Consider the following 15,928-nt stretch of genomic DNA (forward strand, 5'->3'; position numbering starts at 1 on the left):
TGGCACAGAGTCTGTTCATACACGTGCTCCAGGACTCCTGCCACTGCAGACTGGCGAGGTCCTGTAACGCTCTCAGCGTGTGGCATGCCCATGCCGGACCAAGCCCCGTGCTTCTCTGGACTACGTTGGAAATTCACTCTTGTGGGTCTGGAGGAGAAGCAGTCCCCTGTAAGGGGACTCTGTCCCATGTATGAGGGTCACAATCTCTTCTCCCCCAGTGCCTTTTTTCCTTAGCACAAAGTGGCAGGGTTGAACATTTACCTGGCAGTGCAACTCTGTAACACTTTCACTAAGACTTTGGGCTTCGTCCTCAGCCATATGTGCCCTGTGACTACAGGAAACAAGGGACGCTCTGCTAAGGGAGCTTTCTGATTGTCCATCACATTTCCATTTGGACAGTCTCACCTTTCAGTTGCTCCTCTTCCCCACGTTTGCTCTCTAGGGTCATCCGTAGAAACCAGCTGACGCCACAATCAACCGAGGCACCACTGCTGCCATAGTAACAAAGTGCCACACCCACATCGACTCCCAGTACCTTGCTTTCCACCTGCACTTCTTTCACTGTTACCACCAGTGATAATCTTGTAACAGGGAAGAGCCAATTTTGACTCCAAGTTAGATCTGTTTCTTTGACTTTAGCCTTTGCTTTTCCTTGCTTTTGTTATTATAATCATACATAATGGCCTGCCTCAGGGAACCCTACCCACCTGTAAATGGCTGCCAGAAAGAAGAAATTAACACATCCCCTCCCCAAGGATGGCCATTCCAGGAGATGTTTTGGAAGACTGATGGCCCTTTTTACTTTACTTCCTCCCCGCCTCTCCCTCTCTATTCTGCCTTTTTACTTTACTTCCCTCTTTGATTCTATAAAAGAAACTGGCATCCATGATCTCGGAGAGGCAGCAGTGAGTGGTGGTGTGAAGCGAGATCTTAATTCCCTGACCAGATATTGAACCTGGGCCCAGCAGTGAAAGCCCAGAATCCTAACCACTAGGCCGCCAGGGAACTCCCTCATGTACTTTAAACATATCACTGTGACAACATATAACAAAGAGTCAGGACCACCGTGACCACTGCACAGGTCATGTTGTGCATCGCACAAATGCTCTACATCTAGGGGGTGCCACGCACTTCATAGATGTACAACTGGTATGAAAAGGCTCAATACTGAAACAGGGGGAGAGAGCTCCCTTCTCCATAAATCTACACTTGAACACAAGGCCATGCACACTCGTGGCGTGCTGGGAAATGCTGAACAACTGCTTCCCTGAAGGGAGAAATAAAAGCTCTGATCTGTAGCATGTGCCAATGCCCATAGTATAAATACTCCCACTGTGGCTGATTTCAAGCTACCACGATGTCCCTGCCCCATGGAGTTGGGAAGAAATGCCCATGAACAACCATTATTTCTACTATACAAATACGATATCTATAAATAGCCTCAAGAACATAGGTAATATTGAAACGTAGAAAGATAATTTAGGAAGTGATGATTTTTGAGTATTTGTTACCTTTGTTGTAATATAATTTAGTTGTAAGTTGACATGATTTAATTTTTAATAGTGGCTGTGTTTAGCAACAGGCTTGCAAAACTCCTGAAAATGTCAACATTGGCTCTCATGAACCGGGTGGAGTTAGTCCCAGCACAGCACTGTGCACACCCCCGAGAGAGCCAGGGAGTATGCACACGTGGGCTTGGCCATACCCTGCCCTGAGAGCCCTCAAGGGTCCCCTGAGCTCTCGATTCTTAAAGAATAGATTCTTATCCTCCCTTCCAGCTCTGAACCTGTCAGGGTGCCCTCACCTCTGGGTGTGTGAGTAGGGGACCAAGTTTGGTCACTGCCAAAAGCATGTGCACCTCAGTATCCAAGGTGTGTGGTGTGTGAGCATGGACGCCATCGGCACTGTGGGTCTCCCTGTTATGGCTCGAGAAGTCACCCAAGATGACCAACACTTACAATTCCCAAGATACAAGAAGGCTGGATTCTCCTGGTGGAAGAACAGTGGTAAAAGAAAAAGCAATGGGTGCAGGCCACTGAAAGCTAATACAAAATAAGAAACTGGAGTCAGGTATACAAAAGACAAAATTTTCCTATGATGTGCACCAGCCAGTGACCAATCAGATGAGACAACTGTAAAACTCACGTGACCAGAGGCATATATTAGGTCTGACTTTTTGTACCTTTTTTTTTTTTCTGGCCAAACGGGCAAGGCTTGCGGGATCTTAGTTCCCCCTCCAGGGATCAAACCCAGGTCCTCAGCAGTGAAAGCACCTAGCCCTAACCACTGGACCACCAGGGAATCCCTGTACCTCTTAAAAATTTTCCAATGAGAAAGATTAATTAGGAAACTCAAATTTACGTTATGACCCCAGCCAAGAACCAATTGGTAATTTTTAATGCCAAATTTAGGCTTAAATTGAATAGAAGCTCCTATTTGTACTTCCTTTTAAACCATTCTATTTGACTTCTATCCAAGCTGTCCAATAGCTCGGCCTCGCTAGCAAGAATAACATTCAGTGGTCACACCTCACGCTTGAGATTTTTCTTTAACACTACTTTCTGCAGGTCTAGCCACGAATGGATACTTGGGTTTGCGACAACATATTATGTTAGTTATCTACTGATGCCTTCCAAACCATCCCAAATGGTCACTTAAAACAACAGCCATTTGATCTGTTCACAGTTCTATGGGTCATCAACTAGAACAGGGCTCAGCGTGTGGTTCTTCTGCTGGTCTCACTTGGAGATGCTCATGTGTCTGCATTTGTCTGACAATTTGATTGAGGCTGGAGGGTCTAAGATGGCATCACTCACACGTCTGACAGTTGGTGCTGGTTGTGAGCTGGGCCTCTCTATGTGGTTTCTCATGCTCAGTGTTAATCCAGGTTTCTCTAAGTGATGGTCTCCAGGCAGCAAAATAGGGGAAACCCCAATGTGCAAGTGCTTCGTGTTTGCTAATGTCCCATTGGCCAAAAGAAGTCACATGGCCACACCAAGCTTTAAGGGGTGGAGAAACAAGACTCTGCCTTTGGATGGGAAGAGCAGCAAAGACACATTACAAAGGGATGGGAGGAATTTGTAGCCATTAAACAACCTACCCCATACACTAACTATAACAGATTTTCAGATGAAGCGGTGGTTCTGTTTTCTGTAGCTGTCTCTTGACACAGAGGCCTGGCATTTTGTAGAATTCTCTTCGGCTCCCTGAGTTTCAGGGTCCTGAGAACACTTCATTCAGTCAAAGAACCTCTGACCACTTTGGGATCTTAATTACTTGAGGGCAAAGGTGAATGAATTCATTGACTCCCCTTTCACCTCTTTGTCATTGTCACTATTAAGAATCTCTACTGAGTTACTGATGGCTTTAAAAACTGAACCCAAAGAAAGATTTACTTTATTTACATCAATAATTAACATTTTAAACCCACACTAACTCCCGTTAAAATGCCCGCTTAGGGTTACTTTATTTAGGGGTGGGTTAGGGCCATCTTCACAATGCCAAAAATTAATTTAAAACACACAAATAAAAATGCCATGTCTCCCTGACCAGGGCTAAGTGAGCAGATACAGGCAATTTAGAATTGAGAAAAAAGCCCTTTATTTAAGCTTGTGAGTTTGCGTGCAAACAAACTTAAAATAACCTTCCAGGGGGCTATATATGGAACAATGTCCAAAGCTCACACAGAAAGAGAAAACATTCCAATTTCAATAAGCCAGGCAGAGAGACCTTGTTGAACACATAGGACATTCAGTGGAGACCCCAGAAAAGTTATAATTTATGAGTAGAGCTAAACCAGCCCTAGAGTAAAGTCTATTCTATACGCATGTTAACAAAGCTTAACTATTCTATATTATTCTCTATTCTATACTCTTAAATATTCCTATATATCAGCAATGAACAACTGGAAAGTGAAGTATTTAAAAATACCACTTGCAAAGGCATCTACACACATAAAATATCAAATAATAAATTTAACAAAATATGTGGAAGACTTGTACACTAAAATCTAGTGAGTATAGCTAACAGAAGTGAAAGAAGTCTTAGATAAGTGGAGAGAGATATCATGTTCATGGATTGGAGGGCTCAATATTGTGAAGATATCAATTCTGCCACATTGACGTACATATTCAATGCAATTCAAATCAATTAAAATAAAATTCCAATTCCAATCAAAAGTTTAGCAAGCCTTTTGTAGTGGCTGACAAGCTGATTCTAAAATTTATAATGAAGTGGAAAGGCCCTATAATAGCTAAGACAGTTTCACAAAAGTAGAAGAAAGTTGGAGGATTTACACTATCTGATTTTAAGGCTACTACAAAAATACAGTGTTCTAGGACTTCCCTGGTGGCACAGTGGTTAAGAATCTGCCTGCCAGTGCAGGGGACACGGGTTCGAGCCCTGGTCCAGGAAGATCCCACATGCCGCGGAGCAACTAAGCCCATGCACCACAACTACTGAGCCCACGTGCCACAACTACTGAAGCCCACATGCCCTAGAGCCCACGCTCCGCAACAAGAGAAGCCACCACAATGAGAAGCATGCGCACTGCAACAAAGTGTAGCCCCTGCTCACTGCAACTAGAGAAAGTCCGGGCGCAGCAACGAAGACTGAACACAGCCAAAAATAAATAAAGAAATTAATTAATTAATTTTAAAAAATACAGTGATCAACAGAGTGTGGTATTATCTAGATGTATATGTTAAATAGAACAGAGTAGAGTCCAGAAATGTATATGCATATGATCAATTGATTTTCAACTAAGGGTATGAAAGTAATTTAATGAGAAAGGACAATCTTTTCTACAAAGGATTCTAGAACTGGTGGATTTAGGGAGAAAATGGACCTCAATCCTTACCTCACACCATTCACAAAAATGAACTCAAAATGGATCATAAACCTAAATGCAAAGGCAAAATGATAAATCTTCTAGAAAAAAACATAGCAAAAAAAATTTTTGTGACCTTAGGGTAAATGAAATTTTTATATTGAACACCAAAAAACATGAATCATGAAAAAAACTGATAAATTGGGCTTTCTCAAAATGAAAAACTTCTTCTCTTCAAAAGATACCATTTTCTTAACAGTAAAAAGACAAGTCCCAGACTGAAAGAAAATACTTGCAACACATATATTGAAAACATGAAGCACTCTTATAATGCAATAATAAGATGGCAAATAACCCAGTTTTTTTTTAACACCTTTATTGGAGTATAATTGCTTTACAGCGTTGTGTTAGTTTCTGCTGTAAACAAAATGAATCAGCTATATGTATACATATATCCCCCTATCCCCTCCCTCTTGCGTCTCCCTCCCACCCTCCCTATCCCACCCGTCTAGGTGGTCACAAAGCACCAAGCTGATCTCCCTGTGAGATGCAGTTGCTTCCCACTAGCTATCTATTTTACATTTGGTAGTGTATATATGTCAATGCTACTTTCTCACTTCGTCCCAGTTTACCCTTCCCCCTCCCCATGTCCTCAAGTCCATTCTCTATGTCTGTACCTTTATTCCTGTCCTGCCCCTAGGTTCATCAGAACCTTTTTTTTTTTTAGATTCCATATATATGTGTTAGCATACGGTATTTGTTTTTCTCTTTCTGACTTACTTCAGTCTGTATGACAGATTCTAGGTCCATCCACCTCGCTACAAATAACTCAATTTCGTTTCTTTTTATGGTTGAGTAATATTCCATTGTGTATATGTGCCACATCTTCTTTATCCATTCATCTGTTGATGGACACTTAGGTTGCTTCCATGTCCTGGCTATTGTAAATAGTGCTGCGATGAACACTGTGGTACATGACTCTTTTTGAATTATGGTTTTCTCAGGGTATATGCCAGTAGTGGGAATGCTGGGTCATATGGTAGTTCTATTTTTAGGTGTTTTTTTTTTTTAAATAAATTTATTTATTATTTTTGGCTGAGTTGGGTCTTTGTTGCTGCGCGCAGGCTTTCTCTAGTTGTGTCGAGCGGGGGCTACTCTTCGTTGTGGTGCATGGGCTTCTCATTGCTGTGGCTTCTCTTGTTGTGGAGCACGGGCTCTAGGAGCGTGGGCTTCAGTAGCTGTGGCTCGTGGCTCTAGAGTGCAGGCTCAGTAGTTGTGGCACATGGGCTTAGTTGCTCCGCAGCATGTGGGATCTTCCCAGACCAGGGATTGAACCTGTGTCCCCTGCATTGGCAGGCGGATTCTTAACTACTGCGCCACCAGGGAAGCCCCTATTTTTAGTTTTTTAAGGAACCTCCATACTGTTCTCCATAGTGGCTGTATCAATTTACATTCCCACCAACAGTGCAAGAGGGTTCCCTTTTCTCCACACCCTCTCCAGCATTTATAGTTTGTAGATTTTTTGATGATGGCCATTCTGACTGGTGTGAGGTGATACCTCATTGTAGTTTTGATTTGCATTTTCCTAATGATTAGTGATGTTGAGCAACCTTTCATGCCAAATAACTCAGTTTTAAATGGGCCAGTGATTTGAACTGACACTTTGCTAATAAAGGTATACAAATAGTTAATTAGCACATGAAAAGTTGCTCAACATTTTTCATTATCAGAGAAATGCCAATTAAAAGCATAATGAGATACTACTACACACCCTCTAGAATGGTTAAATTTAAAAGTCTGACAAAACCATGCGTTAGCAAGAATGTGGAGCAACCGGAATTCTCCTACATTGTTGGTGAGAATGTAAAACTGTGGGACCACTTTGGCAGAAGGTCTGGGAATTCCTTATAAAACCTACTATGCACTTACCCTATGCCCCAGAAGTTCCACATTTACCCTAGAAAATGAGAATATATGTCCAAACAAGGTCTTTTTATATGAATGTTTACAGGAGCTTTATATAGTAGCAAGCATTTACTGGATGCCTACACTGTTATCATGTGCTGGGTACACAGGGATGGATCAGACACAGTCGGAAGGAAACAGACACACATATAAGTACACCCAGACATGGTCTACACATACAGCCATACATGTACACATAACATACACGTAGACACAGGCACATACACACAGAGAAACATGCACACACACACACACACACACACATGTGCACACAGAGACACAGACATGTACATGTACAGAAGCGCACACACAAACTCACACGAACACACAGACACACACAGCCATTGTACCATAAAGCGAAAAGTCCTAATACAAAGGCATAGACAAAAGACTCTGGACATCAACAGTTTAGCAAATATTTACTGAGCATCAGGAAGACCAGGCGACAGAGGGGGAGGAGCGCACGACGTCAGGGAATAAGTAGAGGACAGAAGGGCATCCCAGGTGATAGAACAGCTCCTGTGAAGGCCTGGGGGTCAGAGAGGGCTGGGTGCAAGCACATAGATTGCTCAAAATAGGCCACAGCAAAAGCCCATGTTGAAGTAGAACTGAAGGGCTGAAACAGGAGTGGCCTTGACTGTCCCCATCAGGGGTGGTGGTCCCAGTGAGAAGGGTGGGTCGGCACAGTCCGGAAGAGCCCAGCAGTTAAAAGCCTAGTGTCTGAATCGGAGACATGGGTGCTAGTCCCAGCTTTTGAGCGTCACCATCTCCTTAAGCCTCATTCCCCAATGTGATGTGTATTTATTTAACAAGCCCCTTCTATTACCAGGCTCTGTCGTAGATGCTGGGGATACACCAGGGAATAAACAAATCAAAACCAAACCCCCTGCCTTTGTGGAGCTTACCTTCTTGTTGGGGAAAGTAGTCATTGAACATAGAAATAAATAGAGACAAATAATATGTCAGGCAATGATAAGTGCTCAGAAGAAACTCAAGCAGAGCAAGGGGTCAGGTCAGAGACTGACACAGCTGCTGTCCTTCTGAACAAGAGTCAGCAAAGAGCGCTGTTATAACAGAGACATGAGTGAAGGGAGGAGGTGGAGTAAGGAGGATGGTTTCAGAGAGCTGGAGGAGCATATGCAAAGGCCCCTGAGGTCAGCGTGTGCCCGCCATGTGTTCCTGGAACAGCCTGGAGGCCAGTGTGGGTGCAGAAGGAGCGAGAGAGGGCAGAACAGGACATGGGGACAGAGTAGGGCATTATAGACCATTTTAAGGACTTAAGACTCTCTCTTGGGGTAAAATGGGAATCCACTGGAAGGCTTTACACAGATGTGACACAATCTGACTTATATTTAACAGATCACTCTGATACCAAGAGGGGAATAGACTGAAGTGGGGCAAGGGCAGCACGTATTGCAATAATCCAGGTGAACAATGATGGTCCCGTTAGTGTTTAAAAAAGATGTCCTCACTGTACGTTAGCCATTCGATTCATTTTGTTTTCATTTTATTTTCCATATAATGTCCCAAATAATTTGCCAACCATTGCTCTAGACTAACCTTCTCATTTTCCAGATGAGGAAACTGAGGCTCAGAAAGGAAAAGAGATCAGCTCAGGCTAAGAAAGATCCAGGGATTTCTCTCACACCAAAATGGCAGAGCCACTTCTCCCACAGGGGTGGTGGTGAAAGGCCCCTACAGGTGTATAAACAGAGATGGGGTGAAGAATAGAGGAGGGGGTCTTACACTTCCAAGGTTCCTTCTAAACCTGAGATGGAGGGACCCTATGGCCAGGTCACCTGGAGTGTGACTTAAGAATGTGATCATCTTCCCAAGCCTGTGACTTGGAGGGACAGACATAGGCTGAGAAAGGGGGCACTTTCTTCCCAGATCCTTTGATGTGGAATCACTCAAAGATGTCAAAGACAGGGCAAGCCTGAAGGCAGGAGAAATCCTACATCCCCCCTAAGAATTGAACCTATATCTGATCCTTACTCTCCTCATAATAGAATCAGATGGGTAGGCTTGGGTAGAAAGGGCTGTTTCCCCTACAAACTCACCCACTGGGATGCACTACATATACCTTCTGTTAACAGGGAACCCAGGGCTTCCCTGGTGGCGCAGTGGTTGAGAGTCTGCCTGCTAATGCAGGGGACACGGGTTCGAGCCCTGGCCTGGGAAGATCCCACATGCCGCAGAGCGGCTGGGCCCGTGAGCCACAACTGCTGAGCCTGCGCGTCTGGAGCCTGTGCTCCGCGGCGAGAGAGGCCGCGGCGGTGAGAGGCCCGCGCATCGCGATGAAGAGTGGCCCCCGCTTGCCACAACTGGAGAAAGCCCTCGCACAGAAACGAAGACCCAACACAGCCAAAATCAATCAATCAATCAAACATACGCATCTGATTCAAGATCCTCATTAAAAAAAAAAAAAAAAAAAAAAACAGGGAACCCAGAATTCAGCTCACTGTTCTGGCCTATTTGGAATCCCTGAGTGAGCCTCTGAGCCCCTGACTCGCTCCAGGGATACCCCTTCAGTCTTGCATCTTCACACCCTCCCTCACCAGCCATCAAGGTAGCCTCTGTGGGAAGCAAAGGCTGCATCAGGAATGACGTTAACACAGAATAAATTACAAAATGGTAGCAGGATGCCCCTGGAGCGTTATTCAGCACTCACTGCTTCACCTGTAACACAAGTCTCTCTAACAGGCTGTTATGGGTGGTAGTGCCCCCAAATTCACATGTTGAAGTCCTAACCTCCATTACCTCAGAAAGTGACCTTATTTAGAAATAGGATCCTCACAGGCGTAATGAAGTTAAAACAAGGGCATTAGGGTGGGGCCTAATCCAACTGGTATCCTCATACTAAGGGAAAATCTGGACATAGACATGCATAGAAGGGGACTTCCCTGGGGGTCCAGTGGTTAAGAATCCACCTTCCAATGCAGGGGACACGGGTTCGATCTCTGGTAGGGGAACTAAGATCCCACATGCCCCGGGGCAACTAAGCCCATGCGCCGCAACTACTGAGCATGTGAGCCACAACTAGAGGGCCTGTGTGCCACAACTACAGAGCACACACGCTCTGGAGCCCACATGCCACAACTAGAGAGCCGCAACTACTAAGCCCGCTCACCACAACTAGAAGAGAAGCCCACAGGCTGTAACGAAGAGCCCAGGCGCCACAACTAAGACCTGACGCAGCCAAAAATAAAATAAGTAAGTAAATAAATAAATAAATAAATATTTTTTAAAAAGACATGCATAGAGGGAAGATGATGTGAACACACAAGAGGAAGACAGCCATCTACAAGCCAAGGAGAAAGGCCTGGAAGAGATCTTTCCCTCACAGCCCTCAGGAGGAACCAACCCTGCTGATACCTTTATTTTGGACTTCCAGCCTCTCAATCTGTGGGACTTAGTTACGGCAGCCTCAGCAAACTAATTAACAGGCCAAGAGATTATTTAAGATGACCTTCACTACAGGTGCTAGAAGCCAGCTTTGGGGCTACGACAGAAGAGGAAGGGTGAGTGCCAGTCAGAGGCATAGGGAAGGGATGAGGGCCCTGAGACAAGATTCTGGAGCTTGAAGCAGGTGTCTGTACACCTCCCAACCACACTCTCTGCCCTCCAGTTTCCCCTAACCCATTGGTCCTGCATTGGCAATTGTGGCCAAGATCCGAGACCTTGCACCACACCTATAGGTACACAATGACCCAGGAAAACCACATACTGTTACAGCTCAAAGGAGGTGAGCGCTGGAGGCCTGAGTCCCAAGAAGAAGGGAGGGTGGCTCAGAGTCCTGGGTCGTGAGAGACAGGGTCTTTGGGACCAGAACTCTCTCTTACTGTATATATGAACTGTTCCTAATATTTACGTTAATAACCATATTAATAATAATATTCTTAATATTAACAGTCCCCAATTGAAAACTCTTAATATATTTTTACATAAAATTTAGAGTTTTACCAACACCATTCTTATTGCGGCATTTTTCTCTATTAAAAATAAATATTCATTTATACCATAGAACTCACAGAAACAGTACCAAGTCTGAAAGAACACAAAGGGCATCTCTACTTCATGTTACATCAGAAAGCTTATATATATATATATATATATATATATATATATATATATATATATATATATATATATATATATATATATATATATATATATATGAAATAGGATATTCCAGCCATGAACAAGAAATCTGAATGACACAACGTGTTCATGGTACTGACACACGTGGGTTAGATACAATGGCAATCTGTCATTCACGGGTGCCGGAAGTAACACTGAAGCCCGCATTACCCTATTCAGCCTTCCAGAAGGTCACGGAGAAGGCTGGTGACACGACGTGTTCAGAGGATGAGGCCTGGGCTGAGCAGGAACCACTGCAAGCGACGGGTGAGGAGGCCAAGTTGACTCCCAGCGGCTATGGCCACTGGATGGGTGCTGGGGCAGGGGCCAGGCTGGAAACATGCGAGGCAATTTGGACAGGGAGAAAAGTTCAGTGGGTGGAAGCCAAGGGTTTAACTTCCTAGTGTGGCCGGAGAAGTAAGCACTCCATAACCCAAAGAGAGAAAAGTGTAAGCAAGGCCATTTGGGGATGCACCGCCCGCCCCGCACTGCCGACCTACCACGGCAAAGACCAGCGAGTTCTAGGTCCCCCGGCTTGCCGGCCCCTCGGCGTCCTGCGCATGCGTACCTGGCAAGGCGGCCAGGGATAGGCCAATGGGGTGTGGCGTTCCTCCAGGCTCATCCAATGAGCTCATCAGATGCTTTCGTATCGACCAACGGGGTTTCGAGTGATCTGTCCGGTGAAGCAGGCCCCGCCTTCCGTGCCTCGGAAAGACCAGAAGGAGAAGGCCCGGCTGGACGAGTGGAGCGTTCCAGGGCATTCCTTCGGCACAAAGAGATTCTTGTGAGATCATATAGAAGCCAGGAGGAATTCTGGTCCCTTAAAGAGTAAAAGGGTGTCTGGGGGCCCAGATTCCTGGGTCCTGAGGAAAGAGAAGGCGGGGGGCGGGGAGGGGGGCGGGGAGTGCGGGACTCCTGGAGCTGAGGGGGGCGAGGGCCGGGGCCCTGCGCTCTTGGGTCGGAGAGGGGGAGAGGCTGGGTGCCCAGAATCATGCGTCCTGACAGAAAAGGTGACTGAACCCAAACTCCTGGATCCCTAGGTAGGACAGGGCAGAGATCTCAGAATCCTGGGTTCGGATGAAGTTGGGGGCTGGGGACTGAGGTTCTTGGGCCTCGAAAGAGCGTAGGTTTGAACCTGGACTCCGGAGTCTGAGGGAGAAGGGGCCTCTGGGCCAGATTACGGATCCAGAGATTGGAGGGTAGGGGGCTGTTGAGCTTGGTATAGGTGGCTGAGTCTGACAAGTACAGCTAGGGAAACTGAGGCTTGTTAACTAGTTAACTTGCCCAAACTCACAAGCTAGATCGGGACAGACTGACTTTACAGATCATCGTTTTATATACCCGTAAACTCTGCCCTGAAGTCAGTACTTGTTGCCAGAACTTAGATTTAATCTCGTTCCATGTGGTTGAAAAGCTTCTTCTCCATCAAATCACAGACCTGATCAGTTCTTCCAAACGTCTCTAAAAGAAGCCATGGGAGCCTGTCGTTTCCAGGTTTTCCTGTTCCTCTTTCTCCTGGGAGCCCCGACTTTGATCTGTATGTATTGGGGATGTGGGGGGAGAACGGCTGGGTCACGGAGGATGGATTTCTGGTGAAAAAGGAGTGGTTTGGGGCCCCACGGAGAAGGGCAAGCGCTTATCTTTATCTCATTTTCTCCCCAGTGGCACAAAAATTGCGTTGTCAAAAGAGTACATTCGTGGGTTTAGAAGCAGATCCAGTAGAGACATTTAACTGGACCACAGACAAAGTTGAGACTTGTGACAATGGGGCATTGTGCCAGGAAACCGTGCTGATGATTAAAGCTGGTAAAATGAGAAAGAGGCACTTGGGCTGGCGGGACAGGGCAGGGAGGAAGGGGATTATGTCCATGTTAGTGCGGTTCCCCCCTCCCCAGGCCAAACATTAGGCCCCGCCCCCCATCCACTTTCTTCCCCTCTTGTCTCACAGCAGGGACCAAGACAGCAATTTTGGCCACTAAGGGCTGCAGCTCAGACGGGGCACCGGCAATAACGTTTATCCAGCACACGCCAGCCCCTGGCCTAGTCGCAATCTCCTACAGTAACTACTGTGAAGATTCCTTCTGCAACAACAAAGAGGACTTATATGAGTTATGGAGGACAGAAGAGATTGACGGTACCCTGGGAGGGGAGAGATGGGTGCTGAGAGAAGCTCTATACACCCTTGAAAAAACGGGACGTCTTCGTTGTTTGTGTTCATATTCAGCTTAGGTCCAAGTGGGCTATACACAAAAGGACCTCAGACCTTTTGCTTGTCTTTCTTTTTCTTTTCTTTTTTTTTAAAATTTTTTGATTTTATTATTATTATTTTTTAAAGAAACTGCAGCCTATTTTATTTATTTATTTATGTTTGGCTGTGTTGGGTCCTCGTTTCTGTGCGAGGGCTTCCCCCAGCTGCGGCAAGCGGGGGCCACTCTTCATCGCGGTGCGCGGGCCTCTCACTATCACGGCCTCTCTTGTTGCGGAGCACAGGCTCCAGACGCGCAGGCTCAGTAGCTGTGGCTCACGGGCCCAGTTGCTCCGCGGCATGTGGGATCCTCCCAGACCAGGGCTCGAACCCGTGTCCCCTGGATTAGCAGGCAGATTCTCAACCACTGCGCCACCAGGGAAGCCCCCTTGTCTTTCTTTTTCTAAATTGTTACGTTGAGGTCTGGAAACACTGCTGTGAGCAGAGGGACATCAGTGAAGGCTGGAGTGTAAATGGGGTTCATTAAGCAATACAGTGTCAGTGGAGGTTTCTGAGCAGGGTGGCGGCATCATCAATCTAACAAGCATTGCTTCCGCCTTGCCGCATGGCCACAGCCCAGTTCCCCCGTTGGTCCTCAAGGCCTGTAGACATCTGGCCCCGCCTATCTTTTCAGCTCATTTCCTTCTCTTCCTTCTCTCATTTATTGTATTTTGGTTGGGGCTAGGATTCAAAATATTTAACAGTGGAGATGGTACTGACCAATCAGAATGGACGCTGGCTATAAAAAACAGTCCAGTCCCACCTGTGCCTACCAGCTGCGTATCAACACCACAATTTCTCACAATTCTCCAATCCACCAAGCCGCCTCACACCTCCAGCCCTCTGTCCTCGCTGTTTCCCTTGCTCCCCTCCCCCATTTCCACATAGTTAATCTCTGTTCTTCCTCCATCTCGACTCAGGTGTCTGCTCTGGGAAAATACCTAACCAAATTATTTTAGGTACTTAGGTCCTCCTCCATTTCTTTGCCACTAGACCTTGGACACAATACCTACGGAATTGTATGGTAGTTAATTACTTACATGTCTGTCTCCTTCAAGGCAGTGATCCTAGATGGCAGGAACTGTGTCCTTTTCATATCTGTATCTCCACACCTGAGCACAGAGTTTGGAAGTCATGTTGGATGGGGTTCTGACAGCACAGAGATCAGTCGGAGAGGGGTGGGGAGGTGGTAGTAATAGTCCTTGAGTAGAGAGGCATCAGCAGGAAAGACTTGAGGAAGAGAAGGCAGCAAGGGGAGGCAACTCGAGAGGCGGGACGCGCCCTTACTTGTCCCTCTCTCCCCCTTCAGCTCCCAGAGGGTCAACAGCCCTCCGCTGCCCAACCTGTCTGGCTTTGGGGTCCTGTTTGAATGCTCCTTCTCTTCCCTGCCCCAACGATACAAATCGATGCTATCAAGGAAAACTTCAGGTCACTGGAGGTAAACCGAACATCTGATGGTTTCAGAGGCTGGAAAACCAGACATCTGAGTGTAGCCCAAGAGGTTCTGACACTCAGGGTTCCAGGAATGAGGGAGGACTGGACTCCTCTCTGATTTCCTAAAACATCTATGTGTCTCCCCATCCTTCCTTGTTCCACAGGAGACCTCAGCGCACCTTTGGAGATCAAAGGCTGTACATCCGCAGATGGTTGCAGGCTGATGTCTGGTATCTTTATAATAGGGCCCCTGTGGGTGAAGGAAACGTGTCCACTCAGGTCTGTCTCTCCCCGAAAGGTTGAAAGTGGGGCCACATGGCTTCACACTTCAGTTTGGAGGTTAGAGCTACTGCTGCCGCTGTTGCTGCAACCGCTTGTCCGTTGAGTAGGTGCTTCTGGTCCCGGGTCACTGGACATCTCTTTTGAGTGGTCATCAACAAGTTGAGGAGCAGGTGGAAATCTGAAGAACAGTTCCAGTGGATGTATTTGACGTTTCTAATAAAGTTTCTGCTGTGATCTGTGTATGCCTCAAAACTAGAAGTGGCACTATTGAGCTAAAAGGGCCCTTAAAATTCATCTTCTCCAATCTACACATTTTGCAGAAAGGGAATCAAAGATCTCGAAAACTTTAATGAATTTCTCACACTTACATAGCTATGGGCAGAGCCAGGACCAGAACTCTGATGTTTTGACCTAAAGTCTGGTTTTCCTTTCACTCGAATAGGTGTCCTTCTCTTGCTAGCTGGACAAGAGGCTAATGTTGTCCTCCTCCAGAACGCTCCCAACCCAATTGTAAGGCCAATGTCACCTGCTTTGGGGTTCTAATATTTCCCTGGGAGGTGTGGCAGAATGAGAAAAATCAGACTCTAAATTCTTGAATTATAGTGGCCCCATCTCCCTCTATCCTGTTTGTCCCTTGCCCACTTTACATCATTCCTTCCCATCTCTGCTGACTACTTAATGCCTCCTCAGTGGACAGAAGGAACTTAGGAGGGACCTGGGGCTCAGTAGGGTCTGATGAATGTTGGTGTAAAACTATTGGGTGGGGAGATTCTTTTTTCACATTCTTATGCTTATTTATTTAACTTATTACTCAAGAATACATAAAGCCTATGTTATTGTAAAAGACTCCAGGGATATAGCAGTTGTATAGAGCAAAGTAAAGGTAGAGTAAAGAGGAACAGACTTTCTTTCATTTTTTTAAAAAACAGCCTTATTGAGGCTTAATTGACATGCAATAAACTGCACTGGGAGTGGGAGGAGAGACTTTTAATACAAACTGTTGACCCCTCCCACAAAGGACAGGGGAGTCTGAT

At 45.9% G+C, this 15,928-nt stretch overlaps 1 protein-coding gene and 1 long non-coding RNA gene across 2 annotated transcripts; one reads left to right on the forward strand and one right to left on the reverse strand.

Annotated features, from left to right (window-relative positions):
* Nucleotides 1-11,046: 11,046 nt before the first annotated feature.
* LOC130705742 (uncharacterized) lies at nucleotides 11,047-14,553 on the reverse strand. Its single transcript, XR_009006128.1, has 3 exons — nucleotides 14,219-14,553; nucleotides 11,502-11,696; nucleotides 11,047-11,265 (listed from the first exon to the last, which is right to left on the reverse strand). It is a non-coding gene; the product is annotated as an uncharacterized LOC130705742 (long non-coding RNA).
* TEX101 (testis expressed 101) lies at nucleotides 11,661-15,032 on the forward strand. The gene is made up of 6 exons (XM_007168354.2): nucleotides 11,661-11,717; nucleotides 12,370-12,470; nucleotides 12,596-12,739; nucleotides 12,882-13,067; nucleotides 14,488-14,616; nucleotides 14,777-15,032. Exons 2-6 carry the CDS (start codon nucleotides 12,407-12,409, stop codon nucleotides 14,995-14,997), a joined length of 744 nt encoding a protein of 247 aa, XP_007168416.1. The 5' UTR covers nucleotides 11,661-11,717; nucleotides 12,370-12,406; the 3' UTR covers nucleotides 14,998-15,032.
* The last annotated feature ends 896 nt before the right edge of the window (nucleotides 15,033-15,928 follow it).

Source organism: Balaenoptera acutorostrata, chromosome 19 (assembly GCF_949987535.1).
Source record: "Balaenoptera acutorostrata chromosome 19, mBalAcu1.1, whole genome shotgun sequence".
Lineage (NCBI taxonomy): Eukaryota > Metazoa > Chordata > Mammalia > Artiodactyla > Balaenopteridae > Balaenoptera > Balaenoptera acutorostrata.

What these genes read in the sequence shown, in the direction of transcription:
- TEX101 (XM_007168354.2), top strand. Translation starts at nt 12,407, where the DNA reads ATGGGAGCCTGTCGTTTCCAGGTTTTCCTGTTCCTCTTTCTCCTGGGA. An exon ending in GAGGACAGAAGAGATTGACG is followed by an intron (nt 13,068 to 14,487) that starts GTACCCTGGGAG and finishes CTCCCCCTTCAG; the next exon opens with CTCCCAGAGGGTCAACAGCC. An exon ending in AAAACTTCAGGTCACTGGAG is followed by an intron (nt 14,617 to 14,776) that starts GTAAACCGAACA and finishes CTTGTTCCACAG; the next exon opens with GAGACCTCAGCGCACCTTTG.